This window comes from Petaurus breviceps, unplaced genomic scaffold, assembly GCF_028583685.1.
Source record: "Petaurus breviceps papuanus isolate PSGF00001 unplaced genomic scaffold, PetGlider_PUasm1.0 188, whole genome shotgun sequence".
Lineage (NCBI taxonomy): Eukaryota > Metazoa > Chordata > Mammalia > Diprotodontia > Petauridae > Petaurus > Petaurus breviceps.
Window position 1 is genome coordinate 36,230,300 of NW_027185804.1, and position 15,792 is coordinate 36,246,091.

General features: G+C 49.4%; 2 protein-coding genes across 13 annotated transcripts in view; both read right to left on the bottom strand.

Annotated features, from left to right (window-relative positions):
• The window catches only part of PEX16 (peroxisomal biogenesis factor 16), a 239,331-nt gene that overhangs the window by 33,046 nt on the left and 190,493 nt on the right, over positions 1–15,792 (bottom strand). The gene's annotated exons all lie outside the window — the stretch shown is intronic.
• Positions 1–15,792, bottom strand: part of PHF21A (PHD finger protein 21A) — a 218,285-nt gene that overhangs the window by 2,076 nt on the left and 200,417 nt on the right. For 9 of the 12 annotated variants that reach the window (XM_069091501.1, XM_069091505.1, XM_069091503.1 and 6 more), the window contains 5 exons: positions 15,288–15,348; positions 11,655–11,818; positions 8,250–8,405; positions 5,210–5,285; positions 3,703–3,806 (listed from right to left, as the gene is read on the bottom strand). In XM_069091501.1, coding sequence (XP_068947602.1) covers positions 3,703–3,806; positions 5,210–5,285; positions 8,250–8,405; positions 11,655–11,818; positions 15,288–15,348 — 561 coding nt within the window. Of the gene's footprint in view, positions 1–3,702; positions 3,807–5,209; positions 5,286–8,249; positions 8,406–11,654; positions 11,819–11,887; positions 11,911–15,287; positions 15,349–15,792 lie in introns of all 12 variants that reach the window. The other 3 variants (XM_069091512.1, XM_069091511.1, XM_069091510.1) reach the window with 1 other exon arrangement.

Genomic DNA, 15,792 nt, shown 5'->3' on the forward strand with positions numbered 1-15,792 from the left:
GTTAGCTCACTAGCAGCCAAGACCTTGTGGAGACCAACAGTTCCCCAGCCGCGCCTCACCCTTACCTTGCTCTTGTGATCCCAATTCTATTTCTCAAGGTGGCTATGTTGTACAGGGGACAGAACTGGGCCTGGAGTCGGGAAGACCCGAGTCCAAATGGGATCTGTCCACCAGCTGTGTGACCCTGAGAAAGTCACTTAACCTGTCTGCTTCAATTTCTTCATTTACAGAACAAAGATAGCCCCTTCCTCCCAGGGTTGCTGTGGGGATCAGTGCAATCACCCATGTAAACTGCTTACCATTAACATCAAATCCCCTGAACACCACCCCCATTCTCTTCTCCACTGCTCAGTCTCTGATGGCCCTTCTTGTCCAGGCCAGCCTTTCTCTCTCCCTGGCCCTCAAGCCATCCCCTTTAGCCCTCTCTCCTCTGCAGGAACTTGCTTCTTCACTGAGTCATGCTGCTGGCTCACCCCCTGCTGTCTGCAAACATGCCCAGGCTCCCCCCCCCCCCATCCCCAGACCCTCCCAAGCCGTTCTCTTCTCTCTCCCCAGACACCCTCAGGGCCTCACACTTACTTCTCACTCATTTCTCTACTTACAACCTGGCTCTCTATTCTACCATTCAACGGAAACTGCCCCCATCAAGGTTTCAGTCTTCAGTCCACGTTCTTGGCCTCTCTGACGCTGCTGGTCACTCCCTCACCCTGCAGCTCTTTCTCAGGTCTCTCTCACCATACACCCTACCACGTGTGGGTGAGTACTAGATCCACTCTTTCCTGGACCTTCTCTTCTTTTTCTGCTCCCTTGGTGCCCCCATTAGCTCTCCCAAGTTCAACGATCAGCTCCAAGCAGATGACTGCAAAATGTACATTTCAAGAATGCTTGCTGAATTACCCTGATATTAATATCTCTGAACCCAAGTATGGGCCTTTACATTCGACCCTACTAAATCTCATCTCATCAGGTTAGTTCCAACATTATGAGCCTGCCAAGATTGTTTTAACCCAAATTCTTTCAGTGTTACTGCTCATCCCTCCCGATTTTGTATCGTCTCCAAATCTGACCTCTGCCTTCTATCCAAGAGACTGGCACAAATGTCAAGCAGCCCAGGGCTAAGCCCAAGAGCCCTGGGGGGACCTCCTGCTGAGCTGACAGCAAACCGCCAATGACTACACCTTGGTACAGTCATTTAATCAGCTCTGTATCCACCTAACTCTAATACCTTCTAGGCCACATCTTTTTTTCTCTTTAAGAAGGGGGAGAGACTTATTCAATGTTTTGCTAAAGTTTAGGTAAACCATGTCAGCAGGATTTCTCTTAACTCCTGAGTCAGGAACTCAGTCAGAGGAGAAATGATGGCCTCACATGACTCTTGGAGGTGTCACACTGGCTCTCTGAGGTGGCTGTTTCCTTTCCTAAATGCCTCGTAACTGTCCCTTTAATGTTATGTTCTAGAATTTGGCAGGAACTGAAGTAGGACTCAGCCTACAATCTTCGAGCTCCATTTTCTTTCTGTTTTAAAACTAGCATTTATTAAGTGCCTACTACATAAGCCAGGCCCTATGCTAAACATTTTACTAATATTATATTATTATTTGTTTCTCACAATATTCCTTTAGTTGGGAGCATTTATTATTGTTTTATTTATTAATTTATTTTAAAATGAAGGGAACAGGCTCAGAAAGCTTCAGCAATCACCCAGGTCACATAGCCAGGAAGGGTGTGAGGGTCCTGTTGACTCCAGCCTGGGGCTCTATGCTGGGGGCTCCCCCCTTCCTTCTGTGACCTCTCCCAGCCTCACTCACTCTTGGGCTCCCTAGTCACACCTGCCAGCATGCAGTGAGGGGGCGGCCCTTTGAGGATCTTCTTTACCTTGGGAATCTATCAGCCATAATTCTGTTGTTATCTCTGGTTCAAAAGTTGTTCTCCTTGGTGGGGCAGACAAATGCCCAACAAGAAACAAGCAGCTCTTGCTTGTCTCTGTCACTTAATTATACTAGACGGGGGGGGGGGGGGGAACCTGAGGCCTTGAGGCCACATGTGGCCCTCTAGGTCTTCAAGTTCAGCCCTTTAACTGAATCCAAACTTCACAGAACAAATACCTTCATAAAAGGGAATCCAGACACTGTGCAGAGGTCAGTTTCACCTCGCCTTCGAACCTCCCTCCCCTTGCTACACACTGGTCCTGGAATGGGGAGCCTGGAGGTGTCTGGCTGCCCCTTCCCGACTCTCCTTTCACCATTTCTCAGCAACCTCTCAATTAAACATATCTACCCAACAGGATCATGATGGCTGCTGTGTCATGACGCCCAGGACACTCCTCCTGATTGGATATGCTAGGGACTCCAACACGCATGTGGACGCTGACTGCCTACGACCTCCATGCCTCCGGCCACACCCAGGGCCATCACATTCTGCATCTAGCCCTTCTCTTCATCACCAGAGACTCTGGCCTTCCCCCATCTGATCATAACCTCCTATTCTCTGCTCATGGTAACCCCCAAACCTCAGACGCTTCGAACTTTCCTCTGCTAGCTCTGCTCCGACTTCATTTTCCTCTTTCCAATCTGGACCAATTGGCTACTGCCCCGTGGCTCCGTCCTCTTCAACCCTGCCCCGCTCCTGGGGCTATTCGTCCCTGGCCAGAGCTCAGCTGGACTCCTGCCACCACCTGCCTGCTTCCTCCTGCCCAGGTGCCCCGCCCACGGCCAGGCAATCCACACTCTCATTCCTCCCTCACTGATCCAGAGCCCTCACAAACCACCCCAAGCCATGCTCTGAACGTTCACTTGTGGCCTGCAATCTGGCCCCTCACCTCATCACTCAGCACACACTGCTCCTGGCTGCCTCAACACAGGGGACCTTCTCTTCTCCAGCTCCCCGTGCCCCGTCCTCCCCTCCCTCATCCCCTTGTTCCTGACACTTGTGTGATGACCTCTCCTGTTGCCACTGGCTACGCTCTCACCTCCAGGCAGGTGTCACCGGCCTGTCTCTGGCCCCAGCCTCTTCCCAGCTCCGGTTTCACATCACCAGCGGCCTAGTTGACATTTCTAATCTCATGTCTTAGAAATAGATCAAACCCAACAAATCCAAAGCCTGACTAGGAGTTTCCTCTCAAACTCATCCATCGACAGAACATCCCCATTTCTGCCAGGGAGGGGTCCCTGAACAGTCCCAGCTCCCAGGCCTGTCACCTTGGCCCCACACACCTGACCTGTGTCCTGCACTGCCAAATCTTGTTCTTCCCCATACACTCTGCTCACACAGGTAAAGCAGTCACTGCAGGCCTCATCCCCTATCTGCACTACCATCCGTCCTCCACATCACTGTCAGTGACCCTCTCTGAGCATGGATCTGGTTGGGCAGCTCTGTCTCTGCAGGCTTGGGCTCCTCACCCACGCCTGTGCCTGTCCTGGCAGCCCCTCAGGCCTGGAGTGCTCGCCCTCATTCCCTTCTGAGATGCAGCTTGAGCACCCTCCTCTACAGGAGTCTTCCTGCGTCTCACTCACTAATACCTGAGGCTTTGCTTTTGTTCTGAAGACTTGTGACTGAAGGGAGCAGGGCTGGACCACCATCTGTCCTATGGCCTGGCCAGGACTTGGCAGCAGCGGGCTCTGCCCCCCCCCCCCAGGGCCCAGCAGGGGGCTGAGTGGGCCGGTCTGCACAGAGTGTGAATAAGCAAGTGAACAGTCTCCTTACACTTATAGAACTGCTGAGCTGCTTCACCTTCTGCTCCAGCTGCTCCCGCTCCTGCTTTAAGTCTGAGCTCCATTTCAGCAGCTTCTGTTTCTCTTCTTCTTTTGCTGTAACAGAAAGGGGACTGCACTTACAGGGCCTCTGCCAGAAGCGCGCACACTCAATGGCCACAGCCTTTGGACACAGCTCTTCTCCTCACTTTAGAGATGAGGAAGCTGAGTCTTAGGAAAGTAGGAGAGCTGCTTAAGAGCGCAAGGCTCACGGGGGTCTGAGCCAGGACTGGAGCCCCAGGGCCCGTGCCTCTGCACTCCCCAGGGGGTCCTTTCTGTGGCTGCAGCCGGCCTAGGCACAGACAGGACTGTGCAGGAAGTCCCTGGGCAGTCACGCTGGCACCACAGCTCAGCTGAGCTCTGCCTTCTTACCTATTCAACTGGTCACTTTAAAAGGGAAGTTCCCCCTTCTCCTAACTCGGCCATCGCTGCTGATGGCAGCTGGCTTTCCTGCTTACCCAGCCTCATGGGCCCAGAGTTTTCTCTGATGACATCCACTGCCAGAGCTTGACCGGTTTACCTTCAGAATCTCTTTCAGATCTAGCCCTCCTTCTTAATTTGCACTTAAATCGCCCTAAATGTCAGCCCTCCTCTATCGCCTAGAACATTGGTTCTTAAAGTGATCTGAGGACCCCAAGGGTTCCCTAACATCCTTGAAGTGGCTCCATAAGGTCAAAATTATTTGGTAAATTTTAAGAGTATAAAGGATCTGTCTTGAGACCACCAAGTTGGAGAACGGATGACCTAGTGGAGAGAAAAAATCTCCTCAGCTGTGCTTTCTCCTTCCAGGCTCTCTGCTCTCCAAGCTGTTCTTCACACAGTGAGCCTCCTGAGTACTGTTCTAATCGCATCTCTGCTCAAGAACCGCAGTGGCTCCCTGCTACCTACCCTGTCATAGAGACGCCTAAGCCTGGAATTCCATGTCTTTCACAGACAGACTCCAAGCGGCCTTTCCGGTTGTTTTTTTACACACAGAGCTTTCTGGTCAAGGTGGAGCAGCTTCTATGCTGCTGTTTCTGCTCGTGCCATCACGCGTGCCCTGAATGCCCATCTCTCCCCGAGATCCAGCACCAGAGCCAGCTCTTCCAAGAGCTTTGCCCTGATCTCCCCGGCTCAGATTCTCACCTCTGCATACTGCCTTGATGTATCTCTTATTTTGGTGACCTGTGTACTGGTTTCCTCTTTTTCCTAATGAGGCTGTAAGCTCCTTAAGAGTGGGGACTGTGTTTCCTATCCCAGCCCATAATGTTATGCCTTGTGTCTAGGAAGCACTTAATCGATGTTTACTTTGTTGAATTTAATTGATGGTACTGAGTTTTCGGAAATTGGCTCCAGGTTAATAGGTTATCATCTCTTTCAATTAAAAGCTTTTAATTTTAAAGATTCAATTTACTTTTAAAAGCCAATATGGCTTCCTACCAGGGACGATGCAATGAGGCCAGGGAGCCAGGCTTCTTTACCTGCTTTGTAGGCAATATAGGAATGGACAATTGCTAAAGTCCCAGGCCAGGGAATCGCTTCTTCCTTTTTCAGCATCTGAAAGAAAACACCAAGGACATACCAAAAATCAGAATTTCACTTTGAGAACGGGATGCGCATACAGAAAAATCTACCAGGCTGTGGGCAGACACAGCCTTGCAGAGACAGAGATCTCCTGATATAAAGACTGATGGAGGAAGGCTCTTGGTTCTGGTCTTGTCCAGACCTTCCTTACAAGCATCATTTTGTGATGAGCTAGGCAAACTAGGCTTTTCCTCGGGAAAGCCCTGAGCTGCTCCTGGGGATGGGGGCTTGGGAAAGGTGACAGGAAGGGAGAAGACTGGCCGCTGCCCATGGGCTCAGACAGACAAAAAGCAGGAGCCCTTCTGAGCCCAACAATGTGACTTCCTCCCCACCTTCTCTTGCCCCTGAGATCCCATCACTGACACTCAAAAATTGGTGTGATGATGGTAATCAAAGCAGGCTTAACCATGGCCTCACCTAGGCTTTCTCTCTCAATTCTCAGCCCTTTTTTCCCCTTTATATAAAAATAACACAATAGAACTCAATAACCCAGAGCTTGATCAAATGAAAAATATAAATTACCCAGGAAAAACTCCTTATTTGATAAAAACTGCTGGGAAAATTGGAAAGCAGTGTGGCAGAAATTAGGCTTAGATCAACACCTTATACCACATTCCACAATACATTATAAATGGATATGTGAACTTTTTTTTTTGGAGGGCAACTGGGGCTAAGTGACTTGCCCAAGGTCATATGGCTAGTTTTTGTGTTACCTGTCTAAAGCCAAATTTGAACTCAGGTCCTCCTGACTCCTGGGCCAGTGCTCTAATTCACTGCGCCGCCTAGCCACCCCCTGGATATGTGATCTTAATATTACAGATAATGCTATAAAAAATTTGAAGAAAAACAGATCACATGCCTCTCACTGGTAAGGGCCCGCAATATTCATAATCAAACATAGGATAGATGCAATTATAAAAGATAAAAGATACAACTTTGATTACTTGAAACTGAAAATCTTCTTCAAAGAAAACTAAAGCACCTAGGATATGATAGGAAGCGGTCAAATGGGAAAATATCTTTTCATCAAAATTCTCTGATAAGGTTTTGGCATCCAAAATATATAAATGATTAATCTCTCTCTCTATATATCTATATCTACATATCTATATATCTGTATATATATGTAAGCCTACAAACTATTCCCCAACAGATAAGTGTTCAAAGGATATGAACAGTTCTCAAAAGAAAAATGGCAAAGTATTAAGAATGCTCCAAATTACTAATAATAAGATAAATGCAAATCAAAACAACCCTGAAATTTCTTTTCACATCCCACAAATCAGCAAAACAGGCAACAATCCCTGCTGGAGAGGCTGTGGCATGGCAGGCACACTCTTGCATTGTCGGTGCAGCTGTGAAACGCACTTTGGAATTATGTAAATGAAGTGACTCAGATGCTTATGCCCTTTGAACCAGAGCCTCCATTACTGTGCCCATGCCAAGGAAGCCACAGTTACAGAGAAACCCCAGCATATTTACAGCAGCATTTCTGTGACAAGAGCGCTCAGAAGTGGGAACAAAGTAGATCCCGTCAGTTGGAGGGTGGCTACACAAAGTGTGGCATGTGCATGGAACAACATTATTGATGAACGGGACAAGCACCGGGAAGTGTGGAAAGGCGCCCAAGGACTGATGAGGAGGGAAGTCAGCAGAGCCAAAAACCAACACGCCGGGTAACTGCAGCAGCGCACATGGAAAGAACAATGACACACCAAAAGAAACAGAAGCAGATGTGACAAAAAGCGGGACTTGATCAAAGAGCGACAAGGGGCACCCCCAAGCTCATCTTCATGGAATTGGGAGGTCCACAGGCACTGCACACTGCACATATTTGGGGACTTTTTTCAATATATTCATTAGTTGGACTGATTTTTTTTCCTCTCCAAAAATATTTGTTATATAGGATGGCACTCTGGGAGGGGAAGGGATGCTTGGGATCACTATGGTGATATAAGAAACAAGATTATCAATAAAAATTCCAAAAAAATTTAAAAAAGCCAAAAATATAAAATATCTCCTTTCCAGGGCCCATCTGAACAAAAGCATTGACACATCAGTCTTGTGCTAAAAGTAAACTATTTGGACAATGAATGAATATTTACTCAAAGAGAAATGAGGAAGAGATGGGATGAGAGACTGGGGTCTTCCACTCTCTGCTACCATCTTGGTAAGGTTTGGGAGCATCCTGTAGGCTTACTAAGATGGCACCAGGTTAAAAGAGGAAACATCAGCTTTTCTCCAGCTGGGGATTCTGAGAGCTGAGACCAAGTGCTCCTGGGTCTTTAGGGCTTCTGGGGTGATAAGAATTCATTCAGGCTGCGGGGCTTCGGCTGTGAAAATCTGAGATAGAGCTTCTCAGCCCGTTCCTGATGCTGATGCCAGAGGAGGCAAGGGATGGACTTGTTGCCTCTTTTCCTAAACAATCAGCTGGGCATGTCTTTGGGGAGATTTTATTCCTGGGAGGAGCTGAACAAACACAGAAGATCCAGGCACTGGGTTAGGGCTGTTCTTGGGGCATTAGAAAGAATAGGACAGGGTACTGTGCGTGCTGATAGTTTAAAGGGACAAAGGCAGTGACAGGTCAGCATGTGCCTTTTCCATTAAGGCTTGGAAGCTTGTATAAATCTCTATCTCCAATTGGACACTCAGCAACCATCTCATGAAGAGGCTGGGAAAACTGGGAGGGAAGAATGGACATAAATGCATATTTTGTGAAGAGGGGGAGGGAGGGGAGAGCAATAGCTCAGCACACAGGGGAGAACCAGTAAGCATTCTGGTGTGTGTGTGTGTGTGTGTGTGTGTGTGTGTGTGTGTGTGCACATGCATCACAAACATCCTTATTCCAAGGTGGGGGGCAAGTATGTTTCGTCCACATGGCCAGGCTGGCCACGCAGGGGTCAGGCCGTCTTCACTTCCCTGTCCCTCACACAGTACCTGGTCTTGACATTTGGGACAGATCCACATGCCCTTGGGAATAGTTTTCAGAGGAGGGTCCAGACAGTCCAGGTGATACACACGGGAACATGTGTCACACATTAACAACTGCCCACTTTTTCTGCAAACGCTGCAAAAATCCTCATGGATATCACCCTAAGAAATTGAGAGGAGGGGGTGAGAGAGAGGACAGAAAAATAAATTTTGACTTTTGATATTCACGCCCTAGATGAATATTTTTAGCACAACCAATTGCTATGGGCAAAGGAATCTTTCATCACCTTTCACCAAGGTCCAAGAGAGGGAGCAGGGAGCTGGGGGCAACACAGCTCCTTCCTATCTCCCTCCCCCAGTCCTACCTTGGCTTTAGTAGACAGGCCACCTGGGTACCCTGCTGAGAGCTTTGCTGTTCCTCAAGGGGCTAAAATGTTTTCAAATTTTAAAGTCAGGGTTTAAAGAAATCATCTACACCCAAGCAATCTCAGGTTACATTTAAAAAGGTGACGCCCTCAAAACATTTTTGAGGATTTTGTGAGGGGGAAAACAACCCTGAATCTCATGCCCTAAAGTTACTTTTGGTGACTTGGGGTGGGGAGGTCAGGTCACAGGCCAAATTCCTTCACCTTTCTGGGCCAACTTATCCTTCCCATCATTGTAGAGATGAGGAAACAGACCCAGAGAGGGACAGTGACCCACCAAAGCCACCAGGCAGCAGTCACTCAGCCAGTCAACAGACATGTATGAAGCCCCTAGGCTAGCTAGGCCAGGCTCTGTTCACCAGAAGGGGATAGGAGCCCAGGCCTAGCTCTAAGATGGTGCTCCCTCCTCTGAGCCAGTGGTCACGGGCAGCTTAATGCTGACCCACTCAACAGGTCTGGCACACTACAACTCTGGCCCTCTCTGAATAGGACTGTGATGACAGCCGGCCAAGGACAAAGTGGGCTGCCACTTGAGGCCAGAGTGTGACTGAGAGGAAGCCCTGGGGCCCCTGGCTTGCTGTCAGCGTCTAGGCTGCCTGATCTATAGGCCTCATCTAGAGACTCCATACAAGGGACGAAATATTGGGTAAGAGACGAGCCACACTCGGCTCATGGTCAGAGGGAAATCCTGAAACTGCTGTGACAGCCTCAGGATGCTTGTGGGACCCCTAAACAAGAAGGGGAGGAAATCCCTGCTTCTGGAGGTCTCTGATTTCCTCCTCAAGGAAAGGCAAGTCTTCTATTCTCTCATCAGGTAGTCTAGTTACCATTAAGTAGGGAGTGAACATCGTTACAACAGTACAAGTGGGAAGATTTTAACCTATTAACAGGAAAACATCACCTCCGGGCAGCAAACCAGGTACTCGGCCCATTGGCAAAAACGGCCAAACTTAGGGTGCCAGGCTACTCTCTCTCCTAAGGCTCCACTCTTGGCCTGACCACTGCCTGAAGTGGGGCTGCCCTCTCCTCCTCTGGAGGGTCGATCCTATATGCCTCACAGCCCCCAGCTGTGCATGGGCGGCAACAGCTCTGCTAAGCTCGTGGACATATGAGGCTTCATGGTTTGGCTCATCTTTGTCAAGGAAGTGGAGGCTCGAGTTTTCAGTTAAGAAATCAGAGAATTTGTGAGGCTCAACTGGGCCCTGCTGATTTGTGGGGTGGAGAATAGGAGGCCCCTTAGGCCTCCTCCTCACACAAGGAAATGCTAACCTGCCTGGGGGGCCCACGGAAAGGAGCACACAACTTTGGCCACTTTGTCCCCTATCAAGTTATTTCTCAGCACAAGGACAGGGCTGGGGAGTCCCAAGAAAATGCTGTATGGAATAAAATGCTTCTGGTCTGGGGGTCCATTGATAATGACTACTCTGAATCAAAAGGCAAGTTGATAGAGGGCTAAGCTATGACACCAGCAGGGAGCCCTGTCCCAATCATCTGCAACCTTGTCACACACATGGACACGTCCCCTCACTCTGCCCAAGGTCCCTCTCTTCTAAAAGCCGGGGCTGGTGGTGGCCCAGGAGTGACCAGCTGGGGCCCACAGGCCAAGCTTCCTCTAGGAACGCTTTTCTTCACTCTCATTGTTTAATGAAAGGTGCTGGGGTTCGTGTTCCCCAGTAGCAGGTATGCACAGCTCCATCTGGTGATCACTGCTACTACTGGGGCTAGCGTAAGGTCTTCTGCCTTACAATTTATCTCTTTAAAAAATCCATTCCATTGGATGTAACCTAAAGGGGTCTCTGAGCAGCAGGTCTAGTGATTTCCACCTCCAGTCCGTGAAATCAGACAAAAGCTTTAGGTTGGCAGTTTGATCCTGGCAGGTCCCGTGGGTTCAGTCTTTCTAAAAACCCAAAAGGTTTGTGGGCAGGAATGCAGTGGTGGTTTCTCAACAGGGATCTGCCTATTGGGGTTGGGGGCTCCCCCCAAGAGGTCTGGGAGCTCATGAGTGCCTTTGGCAATGGGATCATCTATGCTGGGCCAGGGTCTGACTAGGTGCTCATCCAAAGGACAGAAGGAATCCAAGCCCCAGTCGGGCCGATTTGTGACTGTAGGCTTGGGACTCACTGTGGTCTGTGCCCTCCAAGGAGAAGGAGGCAGAGCTTGACCATGGCACTTAGTACTTACTCCTCATTCCTTGACTCTTGAGGATTCTGCCTGGACTGCTCTCAGCAGACTCAGGGCTCTCTGAGGAGAGCCAACTCCAGAGGGCATTTTGCCCAAGGACACAAACTTTGCGATTTAGATGAGAAGTGGGCTTCTCTCTTGCTACTGGTCTAAGTGGTGATCCACTATTAGGGCCTCATTTTACACTCTGGTGGATGTGAAGTGGGTGATCTGTTGCAAGGCCTCCCTAGTCACCTGTGTTGGACTCACTCCATTCACCCTGAAGGCAAGACCCTGTAGCTGCCTTTAGCCACATGAAACTGGGCACAAGAAATTCTGGAGAACTAAAGTCCGATGTTGGAAGATTGTTTCCAAAATTAAAGTGTGGATGAGTACTGAAAAACTAATGCTGCTCACGTACATGACCCCAGTCTGCTTATTTAGTGGGTGTTCGGTCACCCCACATCTGGGTCTGGGCATCCTGGCTTCCTCTTTTTTTTTTTGTTTGGAGGGCAAGTGGGGTTAAGTAACCTGCCCAAGGTTACACGGCTAGTTTTTTTATGTGTGTGTGGGTGTTAAGTGAACTCGGGTCCTCCTGACTCCGGGGCCGGCGCTTTACTCACTGTGCCACCTAGCTACCCCCTGGCTTCCTCTTAAGCTGTTTACTAACATGGCCAGCCTCGTGGCTATGGGATGAACTTGAGTGACCAAATATTACCCCAAGGGGTTGCATCAAGCCAAGTGTGCTGAGTAAGGAGGCAGCTCCTGAGAGCAGCTACCCCCAATTTTAAGCTCTCAGAGAGAAAATATTGTCCAGATTACTTACGTCTGTGGAGGTGGGGCTGGGCAGGGACACAGGCTGAACAGGTGCAGGGAAAGTGAATGTGGTCTCTGTCTTTTCATTTTCAGGGGAGTCAGGATGACTGGATGGGGGGGATGCTGGGGTCAGGGCTCCAAAGCCCAGCACCGCATTGTATTTTGGAGGACGACCTACATGCCGAGAGAAGGGAACAAAAGGGGAGGAGGGAAGGGGAGAGAGGGGAAGATGATCTTACATACCTTTGGCCAGTGATCCTCATTGGCTAGCATGGAAAAGGAAGTGAGGGAGCAGACAGGAGGTTAGTACAACAGTCACAAAGAGAGGAAGAGAAGCTGAGATTTCAATGTCATTAGAAACATCGAAGTGACTCTCACAGCAGTGCAGCTGAGATGCACAGAGCCTCAGAGAGGAAGGGGAGGTCCTAAGCCGAGCTACCGAAACACTGCTTGGGCAGCGTAGAGCAAGGCCCTGGACTCCTATGGCCTTTCATTTCAGGGGAGGAGGTGGATGCCACAATCCCAATGGGGAGCACAAAGCTGAGGATCCAGGGAGAGGATGTCTGTTCTCCCTTATTTCTAATCCAACCTCTGTGGATCTGGTTGACTTGGGGATCTGTGCACACCCTTAATCCTAGGGCTCACTGCCCAGGACCCTCTTCCTTCTCCTCTCTTTGGCCCACAGCATGCTCGTTCTGCATGTAAGCAGGCGGCAGAAGCAGCTTGAAGCGACATTCCAATGAATCCCCCTTTTCACTTATTAGCAGATCCAGGGAAAACTCTGTTGTAAGAGTAGACCAACTAATGGCTAAAAAGATGTCTTGGGCTTATCAATGAATTTTCCTCCTCTCTCCCACTTCAGTGGGAGACTGAGAAGTTTTACATTTACCGGTCTTCTCCATAAACTATAGGGATCAGTGGGAGCCAGGAGTCTGAAAAGGGGGTTTCTTCCCAAGTCCCCGGAGGGGCCCCTGCTCAGCAAGGTCACTGACTGAGGGGTCTGATTGGAACAGCAGCCTGTGGAAAGAGGCTGCCTGCCACAAGCTGGCTCCAGGTCTGACAGCTCCACTTGTACCATGACACATATGGGACAGATCCCTTGGCCTCAGTGCCTCTAAGCTGTCAGTGATAAGAAGTACAGAGTCAGCACACATAAAGGAAAAGGAAAAAGGAGGACCAGAGGCTGGACAAAAGTGCCCGTCACCAGGGCAACAGGGTTTGAAGGCTGAACTTTCTGTTACAAAGACCGTGACCTGTTGGAGCTAACCTGGCCATGGGGCTTGGGCTAAAAGAGGCAGGCCCACTGTTCAGCTTGCCCTTAGTGGGTTGATTTTTAAACCTAAGTATACAGCATTAAGTTTATCCCTATTCCTTCCCACTTAACTCAATCCTGTCCATCCTTATGGCCAAGAGAGAGTTTTTGATCCCCAGCCCAATATCTAACACGTTTGTTAGCATGTCTAACTTCGTGTCATTTGCAAATCTGATGTCACTGACAAAAAGCCCAGCCCAAGGCCAATCCAGCCCTGATCCTTGGGGCCCTCTTGGAGACCTTCTCCCAAGCTGAAATGATGTCATTAATTCTTTGGGTCTAACTATTCAGTCAGTCTAGAAACTGCCCAACTGTACCACCATCAAGCCCACTCTTTCCTCTTGCTCTCAAAGCCAGTCAGAAAGCCTTTATCAGACGCTTTGCTAAGCCCTGGGTCACACCTCATCTATAGCATTCTCTGATCCTGGTAGATTAACAGAAGGAAGGAAAATGCACCTGTGGCTTCAGCCGTACAGGAGACTCCCAGGTAAGCAAACTCTATCTACACATGTAACTTGATAGTCTCAGAGAGTTGCCATAAGGACTGAGAGATCAGGTGAATTGCCCAGGGGTCACAAGCCAGTATGGTCAGAAGAAGGACTTGAATCCTGGTCTTTCAGACCAGTTTAATAAATCTGTCATACAAGGAAAAAAAAGACTTGTTCTTGATCAAGTTGTGATGGCTCTAGGGGTCATCAGCCCTCTCTCCCTTTAATATTATGTTCTAGAATTTTGCCAAGAACAAAGCCAAATTCACTCACTGTTCTCTTCTTTTTTTCCTGAAAAACAACTTCTGCCTTTTTCAGGGCCTACAGTACCTCCCTGGTTCTCCATGACGTTTCAGAGACCCCTGAGCCAGACTTAGCAATTCTATGGACCAGGTTTTGAATGCCTTGCGAGGTCTGTGCCCTGGTGACATGGACATGTCCGTGGCTCCCAGTGGTGTCCTGAACTCTTCTCATTCCCCCATTTTTCCTTCCTATCAGTTAAGTTTTTCCCTCTCTTCTTCCCAGACCCAGGATCATTGTCCTTGGTCGGGAGAACAGCTCTGCCTTCCTTCAGTCATCTGTGAGCTCCTTTTCCTCCCTGTCCTCAGTTCATTCTGACCCTCTTCTTCCTGGACCTTGCCACATTTCAGTTTTTATCCTCCATTACCTATCCCTGCTTCCACTGCCTGCACGTGTCTTTAAAAAATTCTGTTTCCCGATGAGTTCCCTGTATAGATACATTGGTTTCTCTAGCCAGCTCTCCCATTTCTTCTTCCTGGGAGCCTCAGATGTGAGCTGACTTCCCCTGCAGAATTCCAGTCCACGGGATGTTCTTGGCCCAGTCTAGGGCTGATTACTGAGCTCCCTCCCCTCCCTCACAGACTCTAAGGTGGAGGGGTCCCTTCCCTCCCCCATAACCATTCTTTCCCACTCTAGCCACAAGCTCCTTTCTGTCACTCTTCCATTCCTCATCTTCTAGCCCTCAAAGGGGCTTAGTTTAGATATTGGGAAGAATTTCCTGATGTTTAGTATTTGTTCATATTAGAATCTGTTACCACTTCTGGGAGGGTGGGTCCTATCCTTTTTTTCTAGATCTTTGAGAACAGAAGAGTCATTTCCGCATGTGTGGGACCCTGATCCAAGGCACAGTAACATGCTAGATGACCTCTCCAGGCCCCCGGACACTGAGTCCAAGTCCTGACAGCATCAGTACGCTTGCCCACCCTGCTGGCCTCCTTGTACTAGGATTCAGGGATACTCTGTCACATGGAGAAGCGACCCTGGGATGTCACACAGATATCTAAGAGCCACTGGGCACCCTTTTAAAAGTACCGATCCCACATTAGGCCCTTCAGACCAGTGCAGAGAACCCATTTTGCTCTCTTCAGGAGAGTTCTGCCTCTGAAAGCAGCATGGAACATTAAGAGTGAGATCTGAATTGCACGACTTGGGATTGCTGGGGTTTCCTGGTTTCCGGAGAGTACTTTATTGCACACATGGGGGATTCCCTATGACTTACTTGCCCTTCCTAGAAAGTCTGAAGCACAAGAAAGACAGCAGAAAGACCCCCCCCCCCCCCGAGGCCCTGCAACAGCAAGCTCTGCTCTGCCAGCTGATACCAAGATGGCACCCAGTGCACGTGCTCTTAATGAAGGGCCTGGCATGATTGGGGCAGAAAAGCCACCCCTGTATCTTCTGGCTAAACACCCACAGCCTTCATAAGAAATCTCCTAATCTTCCTATTCCCATTCTCAATTAATAAAGGACGACTTTCAGGCAGGGGGGATGCAGGGCACAGACAGACAGTGAGCATCAGCGATGGAGCGTACTGGAAGACACTCACCTCTCTTCCGGGTCCCAGGATGCATTGTGCTGTTCAGGTATGTGACTGCACTCTTCTTCCGCTTTGGGAACAAAAAAGAGAACGTCGCTGAGTTGCCAGATTATTGTTAAACACACACAGTGTGAGCAAGCTGAGATATGGGACTTGGTGACTGGCCCCAAGCCACCTTTTCAGACCTTGTCACCTTACCATCTCAGCACTAACGGGTCTTAATGCTGAGAGACCTGGCTCTCAGATCCCCACCCCACCCCACAGTCCTTGAGAGGCTGCTATGTTTGTGCTCAAAGCCTGCCTAGCAGTACACAGGCCCCACAATGACTCAGTTCTATCCTGGGATCATGCATGTTCACACTCAGGGACAAGCAAAAGATGAGGCTCAGTGCCCCAGGCCAGGGGGATGTGAGGGCACGGTTTCTGTGAGGTGGGGCTTCAGCAAGGACTGGCCCCAGACAGCAGTGGTGAGGACCAGGCCCAGACAGCAGCAGCAAGGACCCGGCCCAGACAG